General features: G+C 39.2%; 1 protein-coding gene across 1 annotated transcript in view; it reads right to left on the bottom strand.

Moving 5' to 3' along the window:
- The window catches only part of ATAD2 (ATPase family AAA domain containing 2), a 29,870-nt gene that overhangs the window by 8,514 nt on the left and 2,338 nt on the right, over window positions 1-19,018 (bottom strand). The window contains exons 2-19 of the mRNA XM_035317395.1: window positions 17,513-17,655; window positions 16,978-17,024; window positions 15,444-15,597; window positions 14,546-14,627; window positions 12,994-13,072; window positions 10,810-10,920; window positions 10,004-10,115; window positions 9,055-9,180; window positions 8,727-8,829; window positions 8,388-8,503; window positions 7,255-7,429; window positions 6,794-6,882; window positions 6,305-6,464; window positions 5,370-5,460; window positions 4,635-4,949; window positions 3,243-3,369; window positions 1,613-1,796; window positions 443-628 (exon numbers count right to left, since the gene is read on the bottom strand). Coding sequence (XP_035173286.1) covers window positions 443-628; window positions 1,613-1,796; window positions 3,243-3,369; window positions 4,635-4,949; window positions 5,370-5,460; window positions 6,305-6,464; window positions 6,794-6,882; window positions 7,255-7,429; window positions 8,388-8,503; window positions 8,727-8,829; window positions 9,055-9,180; window positions 10,004-10,115; window positions 10,810-10,920; window positions 12,994-13,072; window positions 14,546-14,627; window positions 15,444-15,597; window positions 16,978-17,024; window positions 17,513-17,655 — 2,400 coding nt within the window. The remainder of the gene's footprint in view (window positions 1-442; window positions 629-1,612; window positions 1,797-3,242; window positions 3,370-4,634; window positions 4,950-5,369; window positions 5,461-6,304; window positions 6,465-6,793; window positions 6,883-7,254; window positions 7,430-8,387; window positions 8,504-8,726; window positions 8,830-9,054; window positions 9,181-10,003; window positions 10,116-10,809; window positions 10,921-12,993; window positions 13,073-14,545; window positions 14,628-15,443; window positions 15,598-16,977; window positions 17,025-17,512; window positions 17,656-19,018) is intronic.

The following is a 19,018-nucleotide window of genomic DNA, read 5'->3' on the forward strand; positions in this document are numbered from 1 at the left end:
CTATATGAAGAAAGAAACCAAATTTTTTATTAAAGCGTTTCAATTCTCTACTAAATTGCATTATTAGCAGTTTACCCAACATAGCATGAAATGGCAGACTGCCAGAAGAAATCTCTTCAGTAAAAATATTCCTTTGTCATATACATTTCAAGCACTGCATATTCTTGACTGAACCACTTTGTAGCCGCCGGAATTAGTCTTAAGTAAATTTACTATTTGTGCGCGTGAGAAGTGGGGTCAAAGTCGCTTGCTGGACTCAGAAAAAAACCTTAAGCAAATGCTTTCACAGTATTCTTTTTCTCTAAGCAAATTTTAAGGGATTTGTTAGGGTGCCTGAGTAATAGCAGTATGCATTTAAGAAAACACAGCATTTTGATGCTGAAAGCATTCCTAAATTAACAAGGAACTGAAGAAATAATAAGAAAAGTATTGACAGAAATACCTCTTCTGGGAGATCTGAGTGACACACATCAGATGTAGCAAGCAGCAAAACCGGAGAAAATGCTGGAATGTTCTGTAGTAGAGTTAGAAAAGTAAGTTTCAAGGCAGGTCCAACATTGTCCCACCACAAATGGATATCTGGGACGTAAATTATGCTTGGTGCTGTCTTCTGAGCATTTCGGATCAGCTAGTGAAAAGAAAAGCTTGGATAAGAAAACTAAAACACGTAAAATAGCCTGTTAATACATACCTACATATCCATCTAACTGCCCCCTGAAATGAAACTATGTGAACAGAGCGGCAAGTGTCCTTTCACGTGGCAAATTTCTCTGTGTGCCCTTTCAAATTATCAGTATTCGGGGAACTCTCGTCAGAAGATGGGAAGGATATATTTAGGCAGTGACTAGAATCTGTAGCTATATGGCCAGATACAATCATCGCATAACAAAAAAAAAATGTTCCTGTTATGTGGCACATAATTATCCAGTCACGTAAAGTGTCTGTCCTTACTTGTACAGCTCTCAAATGTTCTTACTAAAGGTAAAAATATTTTAAGACAGTGATGCCAAACAACAAAATGGATTTCCTGCCTAAAAGTAAAAACACCAAATCTCTATTTTTTTTCTAGTTAAAACCACAGTGTGCAAATGAAGCGTTTTTGTGAATTTTAATGCTTTCATTGCACATACTGCAACAGCACAAGCTGTGTATGTACATGTAAAAACAAAACAAACAGAAGCCCCAAACCTTGCTTGCCTTACAAATATAATAAAAAAAGGCTACAAAAAGTACACAACAGTCTGATACAGAGACATCTACTGGGAGCACATAGTCTTAGGAGGCAATGAAAATGACTTTCTGGATCCCACGGAGGTGGGAAGCATTTCTTTCCCCACAGAGAGGTTTATTAGCAGCACCTCCCATCTTCCTGAGCTGCTAGTAACATCCTCACTGTAAAACTGGGTATGGAAAACGTGGACATGTACAACATCCACAGTGTTTATGGTTTTATCTAAAAGGGGATTTTCAGACAGAAGCAAACATACCAGCACATTAAAATAAGGCCACCTCCATTACCAATGAATTTTGCTCACCTTACTTGCAACTCAATTGATCCTTTACATGCAGTCAATGAATCCTATGAAAATAAGAATAAAAAGAGAAAAGATACCTGTCCGCATATTTCTTCTGGCGGTGCAACGCCTGTAAACAGAATGGGTAGGTCCAGGGTGTGAACGGGAAACTTCTCCAAAGCATGCAACACTGCTGGTGCCACGTAAGAAACCTGGCCATACCCCGCTTTTCCTACTATTAGCAGATGGGGCCGACACGATGTCGGTTCGCAGAAAGCACTCCTAGAACAGTCATAAGAAAACAAGTTTATAAATGAGGTGCTGAATAGACACACAGATGTTCCACGTACTTTTCCTATATACTTTCTTTTCCCTCCCCAAGTAATCTCCATATTCCAGCAAGTAATAAGCTGTTCTGTGATCGGGAAGACTGTCAGAGCCCATTTTCTTACCATCTTGTACCATACCTTCCCCTAAGAAATCCTGCCCATCTCTATAGTGTCTGCTATTCATTTGGCTGGGCTAAATAATGACTCCTAAATTGTACACAGACTGTCTAACCGAATACACAGACGGCAACTGGTCTGCCACCTGATATGGGGGAGCACAGCAACTTTTGCAGCACACACCAGTCTGGATCTTACCACTTCCCATATACACTAATCTTCAGAAGGTCTCAAGTTTGAGTATCTGAGACATCTCTACATCTGTCAAGTTTAGCTGAAATGTGGCCCTAGTTACTGGAGAAGGTAGCAAGAAAGGAGCAGAATGTTTCTAGAAAAAAAATGTATGTGGGCACTGAACCACACTGGCTGTATCTAAAGCAGCACACAACTGGATTGGTTGAATGACAGCAGAACATTAAATACATGCGAGATTTCCACTTAAGTTATTCAGTCATTCTAATTGTTTCATCTTTTTCCCTTATGTTTCCTGTTCTTTACTAAACCAAAATTCTGAATTAATGCCTGGCAATCTTGCTTTACTACTAGGAAATAAACTTGCGGGAAACCTTTGCTTGTTTCCCACTACAATCAGGCCGTACCTTTGCTGGCTTAAATCAAAGATGCTAGAGACTTCACCTTGCTCTAAGGGACAAAAAATCTTCTGGACAGCACAGCAATAGAAACTGAGAAAAATAACTGACCCAACTGTGACAACATAATCTAACTTTCCAACTGTGGGCTTACGTGACTTCCATATTAAAATACCAAAAGATTAACACAACTTGGTGGCTTAATGGTAACAACTAAAGGCACCATTCTGATTTTTCTCAAGGTATTTTAACAAGCCATTTCTCAGTTTTCTTTCTGCTACATAATTCACTACTAGTTTAACAATCCTGGAAAACAGAAGGGCAAATGGTGGCAACACAAACCCATAAAGTCAATTATTTTTAGCTAAAAGGACAGGCAGCACATTTATGTGGTCTTGAGTCTTTCAAAGAATGCCAAGGATTAAGTCAACAGGTTCTGGTAGTCTGCGGGTCACTTTGGCTCAGGAAGAGAAGCCTGGGCTTTCCAATTTGGTCATTTGGAGCAACTTCCTTCATTACAACTTTAGTCCCTTCACACTTTCTTCTTGTGAATACCGAGCATCCCTTCAACACAAAAACTTGATGATACCCCTTCGTCCACCCCCCCCCTCGCACTTTTAACAGCTGAAACTGTTTACAACGACTCAGTAGTCCTAAGAATTTAAACACAATGGGGACCTATCTTTCTTTACCTGCTGGAACGGAGGAATTTTTCCTCTGGTCTGTCAGGCATTTTATCTGTTAGTTCATCACCAGAGTCTGGGGATGCGTCGTCATCACTGTCAAATATATCATCTTGTAAAATAGGATTTAAATGGTCTGAAAGACAAAAGAGGCTTGTTAACTTTCCTGAATAGCCTGTGCCTCTTTCTCTTGCATTAATACAGCTCCTAAATCAGTGCCAAAACCCTTTCTTCATTTGAGGGCACACACTGAATGCTATTTCCTAGAGTTCATCCCACCAGAGATCTAAGGAGATGGCACAAGGCTCTACAAAGCTGCCCTAAGTCCCACTGATGTGTATGGATAAGGTATGCTACTCTTGGTGGTTTTTTTTCCCCTTAGAATAAAGATGAGGAACAATTTCTGTAGTTGCTAAATAGCTAAAAAACAAGACCATTTCTTTCTGGAGGAGGTTCCCACAATGAAAGCACGGGGATTAAGGATGTGATGGTCACAGAATTCCCTTAGCCTAGGACTACTGAGAAGTGACAGAGAGACCAATGCATCTTCTCAGTAAGGCTCCTTAAAGATCCCTGAAGAAGATAAGAGAAGGCAGGCAGCAGAGGGGTAGCTCAATTACCAATCCCCTAGCCTCTCTGCTTTTATGTTGTTGGTAGTTTTCCTGCCAGCTCTGCTGGGAGTCATGCTAGTAAGATATTCTCAAGGAATAGGCACATAACTAGTCAGGGATCTCTGTTAACCGGGAGTTTATCAATTTATTCGCTCTCACCAACAGACAGACTAAACTTGATCAGGCCTGATGCAGTCAGGAGTCAGCTCACATATACTATCCAAGCAAAGCCTCAAAATACACACTAGTAAGTATCAATACTAATTGATCTCCTGTGCAAGCGTACAGTATGATCCACAAACATTTAAATTAGGAGACTGGTTAAAAATGATGATAGTTAAAACAACATTTAGCTTAAATCAGTTATACTTGTATCCTGGTCCCAATGTTCTTCAGAAAGGAATTAAAAACATTGACCTAGAAACACTTCCCCTCCAAATATCTGAGTTTTTATTCTTAAAGGAAAAGAGGTGCCTTATAATTCAAACCTTAAGTCAACCTCTACAAATGCTAATTATCTTAGCTACCGTCAGAAGCAGGATGCTTTAGTAGAGAACACATAGTCCTCTACCATGTGTTGAGTCATTCAGAGCTTCCGTTTGGCATTTCAGTTTAGAATCCAGAATAAAACCTATGCATTATATTCCAGATATTCCCAAAAGAAAGACACACGAATGCAAATAATAAAGTTCCACCATTATTATGTCCGAAAGGTTTGTTCATGTTGATTGCACATACTACAAGTTTTTGCTTTGGCACAATTTTAAGGAAGCGGATGTTGTGGCTATACCTTGCTGTCGGTCCTTCTTTAGCGCAAGCTGTGCATGTGGGAAGATCTTCTGCACGGCTTGTAAAATATTTGCTACTGAATTTTCAAAAAGTGGCTTAAAAATGGGTGATAGTGCTTGTCCAGGTGAAGCCATGATCCTGTTTGATGCTGGAACAACCTTCTTCAGAGCCATAAAAAAGTCCTTTGCTTTTATTTTAATAGAATTAACGTCTAGTTGCAATTTCTCCCTACTTGCATAAATCTGAGGATAGCATCGACGCAGAGAGCACAGCGCAGCTTCAACACATAAGGATTTTATATCTGCACCACAGTATCCTAACAAACAAAAAATGTTACATCAGTCAAGACCCAGGTATACAATATGCAACATTTAAAGAATTTGTAATGCCAAAACCGAACAGGTTAACAGGGAATTGAAAGTGCTACTGCTCTGCAGGGAAGTTTTATGTTGCTCATCGCCTGATACCCTGTGCTTATGAAGCTGAAGCAGACTCCTCATCAAAACTATACTCTTGAGAAAAATGCCCCAGAACCATTCAGTGTTCTCAGGCAACAAGAAGAACGACAACAAAAAGTAAATAGATGAAAGCAACTAACTGATTGCTACAAAGGCGTGCCAGCTGCCTTGTTGACTAGCTGTGCAGCAAGGCACAAGAGCTTGGGTACTGCCTGGTACAAGCTAAGATTCTTTACAACTTAGTCACAAGCATTAATCCATTTTGCTTTCAGTCTTACCAATGCACTTCTCAGCTAGCTCATCAAGCAACATATCTGGTGGCTTAGGGATCCAGTCACGAGTATGAATCTTGAAAATTTCTTGTCTAGCCTGGAAAAAAAAATCATCGCATTTTAGCTTGTCCTAAGTTTCCCTAAAAATAGCAACAAGAAAAAAAAAAAAAGGCAACCAAAAAAAAACCAACTCTCCCTCAAAACCCCCTCATATATTAATACATTTTTTTTATTTGCTAAACTTTCAAGTATTTCACAGTTACTTAATATACACTCTGCCTTTTCAACCAGGAAATTTAATATTTCTGAAGTTGTTATGCTGAACTTTTTCTAGGAGCCTGTAATGGAAAATAAGGCATTTATAGCTTCAATAGTAAGTTTTCAAACTATGAGACCTAACTACCCAGAGGAAAATGAATGAAAAATGTATCCAGAAACAGATCTTTTCTCTCGTGAAACCTTCTCTAAAATTTAGCAAACTTTCATTGTGACAGCCTCATTAGTTCATCACATTTGTTCTTCAGTCAGTAAATTCACAGAAAGGCACTTCTAGCACTATGTTTCGAACTGCTACCATTACTATAAAGAAGAAAATAATTACAACTCAAACTACTACCACTGATCTGGGGAATAATCAAATGCAAACACATTCCCTATTCATTCATACGTCAAGCATTGAGACCAAGAACACAACTTCAAGATGAAAGCGCCTAAGTGGACTAAATAATTAAGCAAATGGGAACTTTGGGAATGAAAGATTTGATTATAGAACTAACTACTTGGTGCTATCATCCTGACCATATATAGTCAGTACCAGATTTGCCCTCCACAGAATGACACAGTGTCTGCACATACCACTCTTTTGTCCAAGTTGTCTTTTTTTTTTTTCTATAAAGTTGGACTTTGCCACACTAGCATGAACGTTGAATTGAAGTTCTCACCTCTTTATTTGGCAAGTTGAAGAGGAACTCTCTGTCAAAACGTCCTGGTCTTCGTAAAGCAGGATCTATAGAATCCAGCCTGTTGGTGGCTCCGATTACCACGATCTCCCCTCTGTTATCTATGCCATCCATAAGCGTCAGAAGAGTTGAGACAATTGAACTAATAGAAAAACATAATTTTTACTTACTGGTTCAGTAAATTTTGTTACATTCCACATGACTTTCTCCCATGAGTAGTCAAAAAGGACAAGCTTTTTAAGGACAAGACTCATTTTAAGACATAAAAAAAAGGTAAGTTAGCACAGACCATGTGCTGATATCAGCCTTAGGGAATTGTTTTCAACTATCGTTTAAAATCACCTTTTTTGGCAATTGAGATACAAGTTTTCAGGATGAATTAATGTGTTCACAGTAAATTAAACAGGTCATCATCCTTTTTTTAATCCCCAAAGATCAAGCAGACTTTATGTCGGTGCAAAAATGTAATACCTATGAATGTAGTCTTGTTTACTGGACCGCACAGGAGCGAGACCATCTATCTCGTCAAAGAAAATAATTGAAGGTCGCATCTGATAGGCCTAGCATGAAAGCACAGAGTAAAACAGCATTATTTAAAGAAAAAATGCACAAAAACATTATGGTTGGAATGTCACTTAAACTAGATTTGTCACTTTAGCATCTGGGACTTCTACTTGTAGAGCTAATGGAGTATCTGTCATGACTAATAGAAGACAGCAGTCTGTGTCAACCCACTGTAACTGGGTGACAGGAAACAAATCACACCAGTAGTTCTTGCAGCTGACATTTACAGCAGAAACACTGGCATTTCCATTTCAGTGGGAAAAAAACTAACAAAATACAAAAAAAAGAGCAAGTTCTACTTAAAAATTTTGACCATAGAAAATGACGATTTAAATTCTGACAGAATATATTGCACATTTCAACCTAACCTGTTCAAATAACGAATGAAGCTGACGTTCTGATTCCCCCACATATTTTCTCATGCAGTCCGAAGCCTTTCTCATAAAAAATGATATTTTTCTGTCACCTCGGCTACATTCGCTGGCAAGAGCACGAGCAACCAGTGTCTTTCCTGTTCCTGGGGGACCATAGAATAAACAGCCTCTGCAATAAAAAAGATTCAGATAGGAAAAAAACATCATGAGTACCTCTTACAACCATCATCTCTAGAACAAACAGCTCCTCTTTCCTAACCAAAACACGTGTATAAGACAGCAGTAATAGCTGAAGTATGGGTGGAGTCAGAACAGATACAAGCTCTGCATTTTTATAACACTTCACAATAATTTTTTTTTCACCCAAATAAATGAATAAGGGGGGTAACTCAAGTGTACAAAACCTTCAAAGGAGAGTGTACTGTCCCAGAAGGACACTTCCAAAACTACTGACAAAAGGGTGATTACAGTAAACCGGAGCCAAACAAGCAAACTTCAGCACAGAACCTCTGAATGTGCTCAATGACAAATCACCAGTTCATTCTTCAGTGATAAACTGCATATTCTTGCTTTCACAAAACCCAGAATTTGATAGCAAAGCATTTAATTCTCCCTTCAAAAGCATTAAGTTACTGGGTTTGGCCTCTCAGACCATCTATTGCTGATGGGAAGTGAGGAGATCTAAAGCTGGAAGGAAAAGTGATGCCTTAGCACTCAGAGGAAAAAAAAAAAAAAAAAGAAACCAAAAGTAGGTGGGCTTCCAAGCAACATATTACAGTTGACTTCCACTAGATAATCCCTTCTTGCTTACAAACTAATCAAGCTGACTTTTATGTAAAACTCAGAACAAAACCACTCCAATGCAACTTTTTAAAACCCAGGCACTTTTGAAGTATTTTCTCATTTTAAAACACCAGACAGTAAAACTTAAAACTTCAAGGCGTTGCTTATATTTTTAATCTACATATATTCTGGATTCTATCAATTCTTAAGAAATTACTTTTTACTGCTACTAAAACAAACACTCAACACTGCCAAAAATGTTGAAGCATGGAAGCATGTTGATACCTTAACTGAACATTCTCCCAAAAACAGCTGACTTACAATTCATCACTTTAAGGAATTACCTTGGGGGCTGAATATTGAATCTCTCAAAGACTTCTGGATAGAGGAGGGGAAAAATCACCATCTCTTTTAAAGCTGCGATGTGTTCTGAAAGACCACCCACATTATCAAATCCAAGCTGAAGAGAAATTCAACACAACACAGTTTATATGTTAAAGAAAGCAGCAACCTAGATACAGGTTTCATCAGAAATTATCTCAGCACAAAGGAAACATTCTGGGTAATTTTTGAAGTTGCTTTAGGGAAAACCATCAACGAAGGTAGTTGTAGATGGCACCTTACTGAGAGCTTTCATAAACACTGGAAACACTCGCTGACGCAATGATTAATTAAAGACTTACCGCACTATCTATTTGCATTTGATCACCCTGACTTCCTCCAACTTTCTTTTGGTCCCTCTGAACTCTCTTTAGGTCACGTTTCTGAAGTTTCACTGGAAAATCCCTGATTTGAATTAAGAAGAAAGAAAAAGAAGCCTTATAACTTAAGACGCAGCTAGAAGATTGTTTTTATAATGATGCCAAGCAAACGTAGAAGACCTTATTAATTAATATAAAGACCCTTGAATTGACATAAACTTAAACCTAGTTAAATTGACATAAACTTAAACCTAGTTAAAAATTCATTTGAAGAAGATTCATCCCTCCCCTATTCTCTAATGACAGCAACCTTCTTGTAGATGTGCTCTCGCTGTCCTCACTGCTCTCACCACTCTCATCCGTATCACATGTGCTATCAAGTGAGGGAGATGAGCAAGAGGGTGTAGAATCACTGGTGGAGGCTCCACGTCTCCGTCTGCAAGCAAGCATATAAACCAAAAAAGTTAAAAAGAAAATAGAGCAGATACTAAGTAACACCAAAAATTAAGGGAATTCTATCTCAGAATTTATTCTGAGATCTATCTTCCAGGCCACTGTACTCCTTAGGAATCCAATTTCAAAGGACATGACATGATTTTCCTTGTGGCAACTGTCTGCTTTCAAGAATGCTCAACAAAATATCTGGCAATCAACAGCATTCTCTATGCACTAACTGCTTACAGAATCCAAAAAGCCTTTATCATTACTACAGCAATTTATTATTTCATTTAGATCTTCTCTTGTTTAAGGTTAATTTCATAAAGAAACAGTAATTGATTCCAAATAGAAACTAGAGTCAGTATTTGAGTGATATTTTTTTTTTTTTTTTAAGGCTAACAAAACGTCCATAAAGCCTCTCCTTCTAGATCGAATGAAATTATCTTCAGCTTCAAGAAAATAATTTGTAACCTTCACGATTAAATAGTCTGATTAAGATTTTTAGAGGGGGATTCTGGCTTCAGTTCCAGAACAGAAGAGTTTCAGTTACGGAAACTCAGATACTACTTCCATAATCATCTTATCAGAGACCCACAAAATACTGGATTTAAAAACAAACAAAACAAATAAAAAGAAAACCTTAAAATATCCACCTCCTCCCCTCCAAATAGTTGTTTCCTCTATATCCTCAGACTACCACAGTACTGATCATAAAGTTACTCTGTAATTACCACTAAACTGAAAACCCTTTGAAGCATTATGCAGTAAGAAGACTGACAGCTCTACAGATAAATAAGAGCTATCACTAGCCATACACCAACCTGGTACGTCTTCTATCGCAAGATTTTTGTGACCCAGAATTTTCAAGTGTCTCTTTCTGTCTGACAGAAGGGGGCTGGTCCGGATAAGTTCTCTCTTGCTCTTTTGGTTTTACTGAAAGGAAAGAATTGAGAATGATGATACAAATACATTTAAGAGAGGAGGATATCAAAAGATAAAGGAAATGCCATGTGTTTCACTCATCCCTAATTCCAGAGGAATTTTTTGCTTTTCATCAGTGCATAGTACAAGTGGAAAAATGCACCTGTTTTTTACGGTGAACTGAAAAATCACAAGAGCAAGACTATTAAGCATGATTAACTACTGTTATGTCAAGGATATGTAGTGTTTTTTTTTTTTTTTTTTTTAAACTTCTCAATGGAGATCTTTAACTTAAAATAAAAAGTTCTGATATGAAATCAGAAAAACTTACTCTGTAAATCTATGAAAAGAACAGTGCACTGAAGGAAGAGTGAGTGGCAATATCAAGTGTAAATTACGCGCAGAAAAAAAGAAATGGGAGTAAAAAGTGGGTGTTCTACAGCAGTTAGCATTGCATTTCTAATACAGCATTGACAGCCACTAGAAAGAGACCAGTGCATACACCAAATGAAAAAGAGCACTAAGTATGCCAAACAGCAAAGAAGTAGAACGTGCACAGGACACACGTGTCTGATAAAAACAGTGAAGTTTACGTGCAGAATGAAGGTACAGAACTGAAATAGAACCGTGTGTGCAAATACATGTATTTGCATTCAAAAATTTTATCTCACTTAAGGTTTTAAGAGAAACTGTGTGTTTAACCTACTTTCCAGTGGAGCTTGATAGCGCTCAACAGGTTTCCTCTGTCGAAGGTTGTAACGCTTTGGAATGTCTTCACCATCATTTTCTTTATTCTCACTTTCTCCTGACGTTTGCACTGTACCACAAAATGACACTGAATCATTAAGTACTTTTGCAAATTATATTAAATCCAAAATGCATTACACAGATGCCTGTAGGTTGTATTATTATCATTATCTTAATGACACAATGGATCCTGCAAAACCTTAAGATGAATTTATACAAGTCACGTTTCAGAAATCACAAATCCTAACAGACAAGCATGCATCTAGACATTGTTCCGTCCTCTCTGAAACTGCTGATTGACTTGTCATCAGCGTCGGTGTTTAACAACAGGCAAAATTCTGTCCTATTGCTTAGCTAACATGCAGATCTTCTGAAAACAGCTATTTCAGAAAGCCACTTCTTATTTTGAGAAAGTATTTAATGGAAACTGTTTTAATAGTCTATAGTGCTAAGACTAAGCATAGTAATCTAGGTCCAATTGTATCTCTGCCACAAATTCCGTGAGCCATAATGGGCCAGTCACAGGCTTGAAGCTCGCCAATGAGAAAACAATGCCAAATGCATAGAAGCCTAGGCCATTAGCTTCTGTCAAGTAACTCAAAGTTGTTTCATGAAAGACGGTAAAACATGCAAAAAACAGAGTGCAATAATCTACTTGCTACAGGGAATTACATTTTTTTTCTTGGAAAGCACTACCCTTTTTGGTTTTTATTTTATAACCCAAAAGGTTGCATTGCTTTCTGAATGCAAGGTAAGTGCCGTGGGGTATACAGACAGCACATGGAGAACAGAAATAAGTAAATGAGGTAGTGATCACAAACATCTCCAGTCCTTGGTGCTCCAACACTCTATCACAAAAGCATGAATTTCTCTGTTTTATTGCTCCTCTAACCCTTTCCTTTGTTCCAACAACTTCCTTTATGACACCACTGACACTTCACTCACTCCTTTCTGGCCTAGTTTTCACTATAAAAGTATATTTTAGCTTTTTCCTAATTTAAAAATGTACTTTGTATTTTGATCATCGATTAACTGCCCCAGGCTCATTTCCCATTCAACATGCTATTTAGAATTCCTCTCTACAAGCCTCTACTGCGCGACTCCCTGAAACCCACGCACTTTAACCAAGCTTCTCCCTCTACACTGGCCCCTGCCCTGTATATACTTATCAAGACCTTAAGCTAAAGTTTTCCTTACTAAACCTCCAAATGATGAGTCAACTCTGCTTCTCCCTTCCTAGTCCCAGCCATTGTTCCTCTGGAGTCCTTCCCTCGGGTTCCCACCTGCCACTGTGCATCTCTCTGCTCCTCTGGGACTCTGATGGGAGGAGCAAAGTGTTTTCTGGGGCTCTGCCTCCTGTCATTGTCTCTCTGAGCTCCTTTGTGGGTGTGCAGGTGAGCTCTATCACATAATCTAACTTACCAGCTCAGCTACTGCAACATCCTTTTCTGTCCTTAAGTACAGTCTTGCCATATTCTGATCTGTTTAGAAAGCTCCTATGAGGATGATCTAATTTATTGCCTTAATCATAATTAACATTCTTCTTCAAAACTGTAAGTTTTCCCATTACTTCAAAGTTCACATGGCTTTTTGTGGCCATGGCTTTTTTGTGGCCTCATTCCACAAGTCACTAAGTACCAAGATGACAGCTCCTAATTACGGGCCCTGACAGCAGCTTACACTGACTACCTTCTAAACACAAAAATGCACAATGCTATCTTCCCTCCTGCTGAGCTTCACGCCTGGGAGGAGCTTTTCAGACACATCTGGCAGCATATCTATCTTGCTTCCTGAAAATTCTTGCTGTGCTGCTCAAAACCATGAAAACTGTCATGCTCCTGCTGTAGCGGTATCGCTGTTTCGCACGCTGAGTAACGCTGTCCATTTCTTTCTATTCCCACCTGTCTACAACCATCTGTTGCCTTTTATCTTGTAAGCAGCCTGGAAAAGCGCTGTGGTTGTTTGTTTTTTTTTTTAAAACACCTGTTCTGAGCTCACTACAGTACTGCCCTGGAGTCCGTAACTAAGCCTTGGGAAGTCAATAGCAACACAGAATTTTTATGGAAGACAAATACCCAGTGGTTTAGCTTGTTTCAGTTGTTTAAGGCTTTTGGTCAGAACACTGTAAAGAAACAGAACTCACCAACAATCTCATCTGGATTGCTAGGTTTAGCAGTTCTTTCAAAGTCTGGCTTCACACAGGTGAAGATACCAAGCTTTTCCTAATTCAAAGCAACAAGAAAGATCGGTCACAAACGTGCACACTTGTTGCCTACATAGGAACATTATCGAGGCACTCCATATACACAAAACCATTAAAGTAACGCACAGGAGGAGAGAATGGGAATATGATTCTGCACGTCCACAGTCAGTAACAAGGATTTCTGCTCTAAACTAGGGCTCAGAACACACAGTGGTTAAATACTTGCCCAGATACAAAACTGAGTGTATTAGTTAATCGTAGGTTAATAATCTATTGCGTGACAGAACCGAGGAAAAAGAATTACCTTCCTAGCAGACATACAAAAAAAAATCACACAGGCATGTGAGAAATACTAATAAAAAGTACTGTGGACAATTCTGGTTTAATTTCATGGCCCTGGGCAACCAGCTCTAGGTGTCCCTGCTTGAGCAGGGGAGGGCTGAAGCAGATGACCTCTGGAGGTCCCTTCTAACCTCAACCATTCTGTGATTTGAGAGAGAAAAAAAAAAAAAGGAATTCAGATCTAAACAGAAAGCTGAGAAGGCAGGCTATCAGGAAGTTTAAAAATGATGTCCCTATCATTCAAAAGAACAGTAGAATAATTTAATTTAATAGAGCAAAACTAAGACAGAGAAAGTATGATTGCTGCATACAACTTCAACAGGAGTTCCTCTAGAGACGGGATTATTTAAGCTCACGGGCAAGGCCAGCACGGGAACAAATATACATAAAGTAGCCATCAGTTAATTGTCAGAAATTTAAAAGGCTTCAAGTTCCTGAAAATTCTGGGAGCAGCTCGCACCCAAGGAAGTATTCTAAAATGCCAGTTAGGTCAATTTAGGAAAACAGTTCCATCTGCCTGTAACAAATGATTAAAACTACATGATCCTGGAGATTCTTTGTGAGCTCTCAAGAAAAAAAAACACATTAACAGGAATCAAAATTCGAGTGAGTGACCAACACAAGAAGCTATGCACTGCCTTTTGTTAACCTTTCCAAGAAAATGTGATCCTCAGCATGATGAGAAATATGATTTAGGAGCTAAGGATAAAAAGCTAAGCAGCTTAAACTGCCATGGTGATGGAAAGCACCAGTCTTTTTGCATATTCAGCCCCCCCAGGCAGAGCTTTTAGTAAGACTTGGAGTAAAAACCCAAATCCAAAACAGCTGTCTGTAAACAGTGTCCATTCAAAAAGCATAAGGCAATGAAGAAACAGGAGTATGAGACATGCACTTCAGCATCTCCCTGTTATCTCACGTCTTCTGCAGAAGACACTTCCTCCACTCTTAACAGATATCTGGAGCACAACTGGATCAGTAAGACATGAAGTTATAATTAGAGAGCAGGGCTGTATGTTACTTTAGACCACGCTATTCTTTGGATGGAAGTTATTTCAGTTCAATTAAAATTACAACTAAATTACTTCCCTCTGTGAAATACTCTACAAAAAAGGCAAAATAAAGGAGTATTTGCTTCTGGGTTGCTGTGCACCTCAACGTCTTCCCAACGTCGCCTTCGGCATCTACGGATCTGCTCTATTTCATCCATTTTTTGCAACACGACTTCTGCAGTACTACGATAAAAAGTTGACATGTAAGAGCAAAGTCAGGCGTGTATGAAAAAAATGAAACAGTACAGATAATCAATAGGACAATTTAATATAGTACGCACAAAGCAAAAGTCATTGATACTTAGCCAAGATTTTAGACATTACCAAAAAAAAATAGGTCAAATCTTTAGTTTTAATAGAGATTTAAGAACAAACGTTTGAAGATTTGTAAACATACGCTGCTTTCAAGTTTATTTTCCCTCTTACTGAGCACATTAAATATATATATTTAAATGCAAGAGGAAAATAAGATTTCTGATATCATAGTAAGACGTTATAAAAAATTTATGTCAGCTTTTAATCCTACTTAAGTTGCTCTGCACAGTAGCATTAAGTCATTTTTTGTTAACCAAGAAAAGGCTCTTTGTTCTTAACGGTAATCTAAGTTTCATGTTGCAGAAAACAATTAAATGAAAGGAAAGGAAATTCTGAAGCAGAAAACAATTTTGTCTTCAGAAACAGAAATAAACCACAGACAGAAACGCAGAATCACTAGGGCTACTTCACTTTGGCTGTATCAAACTGTCCTGAGCTTCTTAACCAAGTGTTACATTCACTTTTTTAAGTACAGAACAAAAAGTTCATTAAAAATGAAGGCACTGCTGATACCAAGAAAATTGCTGAATGGGGAAAACTCAGTGAACTGAACTCTCAAAGCTGGGAGTGACCATACCTCTCTGCTGTCAAAATAAATAGCAAGACGAAGCTAACATCATGCCATAGCACAAGGGCTTGCTAAGAAAGATCATTTTAGGAGGTCTGCAAGAAAAGACGACTTACTTTGTTATAAATTTGTCAAACAGAACGGATGAGTTTGTAGTAGGGTAACGACTTCGTCGAACTCTACAGCTTCGGCGCAGCTCCAAACCCCCATTTTCTCCATGGACTCGTCTCGCAGTTTTTGCATCATCTCTGGTCCTCAGCGTTCTGGTGACTGAAATGCAGAAGCAAATAAAATATTTTAAAACAGTAAAGATGGGATTCTCTTTATTTCACCATTGGATTCTCTTTATTTCACCATTGCTCTTGTAAAATGTAAACAAACAAACAAGACACCCTGAAGTCGATTGATTTTTCTTTAAATTCCAAATTAGAAGTTGTTGTCATGACCACTGCATTCCACTTATTTATCATTCTGTCCATTTAATCTATCTACTTAAAAGTATGACCTGTAGAGAAACTTTTTAAGAGACTGAAAGCTAGTCTGACAAAAACACGTGCAACTTTTGTTCCACGCAGGAGGGAAGTTTACTCCAGTTCCTTCTGTCTTGGAAAAGTGAAACAATCAACACCTTTCTCTAAGGTGTTTTCACTTCATTTATGTAAAACTCTGTCTAAAAGTGTTCAAAAAAACCATTACATTGTAAGTCTCTTCTTAAAATGTACATGTTTCGCTACCCTGTTTAAGCATGAAGCACTTCCATTTCCTGCATTATGATCTAACAGCTCAAGGAGATAAGAACCATTTCAAGAGAAATACCCAAATACCAGATAACTCAAACTCCTGCTTTTTAGAAAAAAGCCTGCGCATTGTTTACCATACAGCAGCCTTTGGCACACGTTTGTTGCTTGCACCACCATTAAAATGGCCAAGAGGACAAGGGGAAGGGAAGAGCTACACCACTGTAGTAGCAGGAGCACAGCTAAGATTTAATTTGGTGATTGCCAACTATGAAACTACGTTGGAGCTTACTAAATATCAATTTACTTTGCACAACTAGAGCTTGAATTACAGCACGTGCAATGCTGTATTTCAGGCCCTTGCCCCTGTTTGGCCCATAGCTGGGAGGACACTGCCTGCAACTGAGAGATTTTTCCACTCATCAGCAAGTGGCCTCACTGCACCAAGCGTGCCTGGTAACTCAGCACTGCAGGCTGGTTTCAAGTCAAACTGCTCAACTTCAGTGAGAGCTTCCAAACATCAGTGGCTTTGTGCATCTCCTCACTGAATTACTCGTTAACATTTGCATACTATAATTTATAACACCGCAGTACTCCCTCCTATTTGCAAGAACAGTTTTCAATTATTTTGTGTCCTGAAGGCTTGAGAAAACCCAAGCAACAGACAAACCTGAGGTAAGGAACTGATTCCTCTGAATCTACGGACGAGCTGCAATTCACGCTGCTCTCTCCCCAAGGAATTCATAAAATCTCCTCCTATTTGCACCTACCTCTCTTCACAGAAAAGTCACTGATGAGTGAATGAGCTGAGTTCAGAAGGGTTTGGGGCCAAATGAAATCGATGGAGTGACCAAGTGCCATCCTCTTCAGTAACCAGCATAAATAGGTATCCGAGGGAGTTACAGCCACTTACCTGCATTATATTCTTTTTTTCGGTCTGATTTCAGCTTTGTCAACTGCCTACATTAAGAAAGAGGACAGAGGAGAGAAGGGTGAAAAGAATTCTTGTATTAGACCCATCAAGAATGGGCAATTTCACCAGGTTTACAAGCCTGTGCTCCACGGTATGCAAAGAAAAGCCTGCGGACAACCCAGAGGATCCAGATCCCAAGCGTATTGTGTACCATATGCACACAGTTCTGTATGTACCCACATTTCCTAACTTGCTCACGTTGAATTCTCAAAAGTATGAGCAATAGCTCAGTGACCAAAGTGGAAAAGACACCTCAAAGGGGTTGGGAAAAAAATGCATGGTTTTTAGAAAGGCAGAAGACTTTCACTGAGAAGAGGGATTCTAGTTTTAAGGTACTGGTACCGACATCAGCATGCTCACATGCCTCTGCTGGTTTTAGCTGGAGGTTTATCAGGCTAGACTCACTGGACATACTTTCACTCTTGCTTTTCAATCTATAAATTGAACGGAGATTGGACATACAGAAATACAATACCTTGAAAAGTGTCCTCTGTTGACATTTTCACTCAGTATCGCCATACTTTCCTCAAAGCTGGAGTCTGAACATCGCAGGATGCTTTTTCTCATTGACCTTAAACAGTGTCCATTGAAACACTCAATACTGCCAGAAGAATAATCCTATGAAAAGAAGGAAACATTAATGTATTTATGTGAACCACGTAGATACAGATAAACAAATTCTGCCTCACCCAAGTTTAGTTAGCTCTCCTGACGTGGCAGTGCGGCAACTAATGGCAGGTAGCCATTGAACCACTGCTGTGCTCAAGGAAAAAAAAACAGAAAAAAAAAAAAAACCTGCTTTCAAAACTAAAGCTCCTCTCTCCCCACCATTTTCTTGTGGATAACTTAAGCTTAATGTCCTTGGCAAAAAGATACTGCAGCAAAACCTTTCACGTACACTTAGTGTTTTGTAAAAAAGAAACAACAAACTTTAAATTCAATTGGTCAGAGGAACAGTGAAGTTTGACATGATACATCTTAGAATTAAAATCTAGTTAGAGTTTTTCTCCCATTTCCAGACCTTGCTAAATATGTTTATTAGGAGCTCTGTCAAAAAAAAAGAGCGAGGCTCGTTTTATCAAAGCTTAGAACCCTTCTTATTGCCGTTGACCTTATTCATATTGCTGCTCCTACAAGGGTGAGTACTATCATTTTTTAGTATAGGAGGGAAGCTGTGATAACCTTGAGGGGGGGGGCTTGTTCTGTTTACAAAATGAAGTTTAATTAAGAGTACATCAAACGAAATTTAAAGTCAGAAAATAGACAAGATTCTTTTACTCCTTAGCACCAACTTTATTAAGAGCTTACTGCTTGCTCAAGACAATGGCAAAGGCATGAAGGAGTTGGAGGAGGGCACTGCTAAGGGCACGTGGAAGAGCGCCTTTCTTCCTCCTGTTCTCCGTGCTGATGGAAAGGGGCCTCTCGAGATGCTTGCCCTAGCACGTGTGTGAATCTGGGCACCTGAAACAACCTTTTAAGATGTTTTTTGTTTCCCAGATCCAGCAGAGATGAAACAAGACCAAAAGCTTGCTGAGAGCCAGCCTGGTCTGTCACAGTGATGTTTAACATTTTTCCTCTGGGAAGCTTAAGAAAGAAATCAAGTTTTAATAAACCTTTACTGCCTCTTAGGATTTTCCCCATGCATTTATTTGCACACTGTGCTCCCCAAGCTGAAATGCAAGGCCAGGAGCTGCCAGCTGCCCCGAGCACATCGGTCGGCTCTGACTGCCTCGGTTTGAGCTCAGGCCAAAGGCACACAGGGACCAGACCGGTTCAGGCGGTGCGCAGGGTGGGCTGCCTGGGCAGCCCCGCACACACAGCCCGCTTCTGGAAGCAAGCCCCCAGACACAATGTCATTCCCTGACACAAACGGAGTGCGACTCCAGCCCCCAAAGTACAAGAGGAATGGAGAAAGAAACCAGCTCCGATGTCATTCTTGAAAACAGCCCCAAGCTTGTCTGAGGAAAGCTACACTCCAGAC

Source organism: Oxyura jamaicensis, chromosome 2, assembly GCF_011077185.1.
Source record: "Oxyura jamaicensis isolate SHBP4307 breed ruddy duck chromosome 2, BPBGC_Ojam_1.0, whole genome shotgun sequence".
Classification (NCBI taxonomy): domain Eukaryota; kingdom Metazoa; phylum Chordata; class Aves; order Anseriformes; family Anatidae; genus Oxyura; species Oxyura jamaicensis.